Source organism: Ascidiella aspersa, chromosome 7, assembly GCF_963924565.1.
Source record: "Ascidiella aspersa chromosome 7, kaAscAspe10.2, whole genome shotgun sequence".
NCBI lineage: Eukaryota > Metazoa > Chordata > Ascidiacea > Phlebobranchia > Ascidiidae > Ascidiella > Ascidiella aspersa.
Window position 1 is genome coordinate 2,549,259 of NC_139453.1, and position 3,539 is coordinate 2,552,797.

The window sequence follows — 3,539 nt, forward strand, 5'->3', positions numbered from 1 at the left end:
AGGTAAAATATTGCGAATATTGGGGGGTGCGGGGGTATTCCCCCGGCAAAATTATTGCAGCCACGCCCTCTAGATTGGCTTAAAATGGTACTAAAAATGTTTTAACAAATGTCAAGCATGTCATTTTACGAATTTTTTTGCATTATTCCGTAGCTCAATCCTTACCCCCTTTGTGATTTCCGTCGCATAATATTTAACGTTGTGAAAGCAATATATCACTTTTTATGAAAAGGGCACTTTTTGGCCCCCACTCTCCCCCCCCCCCCCCCCCAAACGCGCCCACCCTCTCCGGCGTCCCTGTGTGTTTAGTACCTCAATTAAAACAAACACACACCGTTGCAGTTTGGTTTGATGTTAAATACCCTAATATTTTTTTTAAATCATCGGCTATATTTTGCGGCTTCAGAAAGCTTATACTATGCTGGTAACACGTGAATTAGTAATTATATGGCCACAGCGCGACTTTTCTTTAGTGACCTATTTCAAACACAAAATTTTAGATACTGCTTTTTAGGTTACAGGCCTACGTTAATTTTTAGTCTTTAGATTGTGTTAAACAAATTAAAAAAGTATTGGGAAATTACGGAGACAAAGAATTAGATCTTTAGAGCCACGCAGATAAGTCATATAATTAAACACGACATTCTATTAATGCCGCTTTCACACAGGCTGTGGGGTGTTACTCTGACTGTGGAAAAGCATTAGGTTAAATGATTTTAGACATACGATATGACATGATTTGAATTTTCTATTTAGTGACACGCAGTACAAACGTTTAGGCATAAGCAAATTTGTTATGACATTACAAAAATATGTTTGCATTATTTATGCCTCTTAAGAACTTATACGCTATCCGTAACATAACTTTCGGGTTATTTGCTGATTCCATAATTATAGGCTATAACATGAGGCTGTCAGTTTAACATGGTACAACGTAATGTGCAATAGTAATAAAGAGCCAAAGTAGGATGGATTGTTTCATTTTGTTTAACTAGATTAAATTTAGGTAGACTTCGTACATTATGATGGTTATTGTAGATGTAATTATTTTTTAACCAGTGAGAATAACCGGTAAATATTCTATTTAACATGGGAAACGCCGGGCATTTCGTCTAGCGTTAGATAAAAGCTGATTTTCAACTAAAAAAAAACTAGGTCGCCACTGATTAACAGTTATTATAATGAAACGCTGAAGACTCAACATTTTAGGAAAAATTTAAGTTTATATTTATTACGGCTCGCCGAGCCCTTTTTAAATTTTGGTCAGGTCCGCGACTAGAAAAGGTTACCGACTCCTTCTTCAGAAAGTTAAATGTTGTGTGGCTTCAAAACGGTGCAGGGTTCGTTTAGCGTTTACCGCTGCTTTGTTGCATTTATTTGAAAATAGTGTATAAAAATTAAAACTTAAAACAACAGTAAAACTTCACAAACCCTGTGTTTGGTTCTCGCCATTGTCTCCATCAACATTTCTAAACCGTTGCCGGTAAATGTGACTGAGTAGATGCTGATGACCAGCTCTCTTTGTGTTGCTCGAAGCACGTGACAGAGACTTGATACTTCACTGGGAAGGATCGTTCCCCTCTTTATATGAAGCTCTCCAGGGAGGGAATCGGCCACTTTCGCGGTGATTTCTTCATCTTTTGATTCCTGCGCCAAACTGCAAAGCTTAAACAAATTGGAGTTAAAGCTCTCGCCATCGTTTGATAAAAGTTGAGATCCAAGCGAATCAATCAGACCTTTTAGCAAACCTCTCTTGCTAGCAACATCGGTGGAAGAGATTTTAAAAATAGGCTTTAGCTTACGGTGGAGTCCCGTGTTTAGCAACCCGAAAAGAAACCGAAGAACCATTTCCCACGTATTACTTTCCATGCTTTGCAGCTGCCCAGAAAATGTAGCCAGGTCTGTATCGAACAACAGCTTGAGTGATGTATAAAATTCTTGCCACAGAAGATGAATGAAGAAGAATACTTTATCCCCTTCCAGTATACGAAGGTTGAGGTCGCTGGAGACAGCTTGCATGTTGAGAAAGTCCTCCATTCCTTCAGCATCAAGTCCGACTTCATCAAAGTCTTCTTCGTCGAATGAGATCTTGTCATTGAGCATTCCGTATAAAGCCAAGTCTGAAAGTTTGCGCAAAATTCTTGGATGTTCCTTAAACTTAGGCGAGCGAATGCAATCAGCCACAAAAGCCGCAAACACATCTGTGAGCGTAAAAGTGCCATCTTTAGTGCCATGCTTTATGATGTAAGGTGCGACGGTTTTGGCAAATATAGGAAGAAAACACAAAGCCTTTGCATGTGGGTTTTTATCAAGTGACTTAGTGACCTTTTCATAATCTTCTTGCTTCGGGCAAATTTGTCGGAAATACAAATCTTGAGAGCTTTCGTTGAAGCCGATTACCTTGACTACAAAGTGGGGCTTGCAGCTTGGGTGTAGCTTGAGAAAAGCTCCCGGTCGTGAGGTAAGCAACTTGTGAGCATTGGCAAGAATGTCGCCACGGAGTAGGTTTTGCAAAATGACAACCGGCGTTGCGCGATCGTACAATCCGATCACTGGAGCATCCAAGTCAAGATCCTTGAACCTAGGTTCGTCCAAACCATCCAGGAAGATAAACAGCTTGTTGGATTTGGAAAGTCTTTCCAGTATTTGATCATCTATTTCCTTTGTGTGTTTCAAGTTTGGGTTGGATGACAGCAATTCCAAAACGCCCATTTCTTTGTTCAGATCTAAAGTCTTTAGGTATTTAAAAAGCCAATATCCCTTTTCATCTGCAGGTAATTTACCTGCAAGCTCCGTTAGTGTCTGTATAATAGCTGTAGTTTTTCCAATTCCAGCTATTCCAGTCATACCGACCACATTGCCATGCCTCTCCACGTAATCGTCATTTGCTGCTTTATTTCTAAATTTCTTACTTTTGGCTTCATCGATTGCTTCTTGTTTTGCAGCAGTAAATAGTTGGTTGAGTTGAAGCATGGTTGAGTTGACCTGTTTTTCTCTGAGTTGCTTCAGTCCTTTTAAACCAAACTCCTCCAATGGTGCTTGCGAATCCCGAATGATGTCAAGAGGAACTGGGTTTCTTGGTAGAGTTCCGATGACCTTTTCAGCTGCTTCCTGGGACTTTTCTTGCCATGATGTTGCTGAAAAAAACTATTCTTTGAAGATGAACGCTAACCAGGCAGGAATAAAACGAATATATAACATTTTGTTTTATGACGTGAGTTAACTAGCACATATGAATGTATAACTTTCTTGGTAGAATATGTAGCGTAACATTTTGCTCTGCACGCTTAGCTTATCCCAGCCACCGAACAGTTAGTAAATGGTTAACGCCTAGTGTTTAATTTACTTCAACTCGAATCGCGAGCAAGCGATAAGCTAGAAATGCCTTCTGTAAGCGTAGGCTGGCTTTGCTCAGTTATTAGTAAGCGCGTTTTTTTATTTCCAAAATTAATGTGTGTTATTTTGTCAGCAACTGATTCTGCTTTAGGGCCTATACCAAGTTACCTACACTATTTTATTTATTGTATAATCGCTAATCA

The 3,539-nt window shown here is 39.4% G+C and overlaps 1 protein-coding gene across 1 annotated transcript; it reads right to left on the reverse strand.

The window, feature by feature from the left end:
• Positions 1–1,404: 1,404 nt before the first annotated feature.
• LOC146137268 (NACHT, LRR and PYD domains-containing protein 12-like) lies at positions 1,405–2,847 on the reverse strand. Its single transcript, XM_083393803.1, has one exon. The coding sequence runs from the start codon at positions 2,845–2,847 to the stop codon at positions 1,405–1,407; it is 1,443 nt and encodes a 480-aa protein (XP_083249929.1).
• Between the last annotated feature and the right edge of the window lie 692 nt (positions 2,848–3,539).

Bases quoted from the DNA above. Each gene is read 5' to 3' on its own strand.
- LOC146137268 (XM_083393803.1), bottom strand. From the start codon at position 2,847: ATGACTGGAATAGCTGGAATTGGAAAAACTACAGCTATTATACAGACA.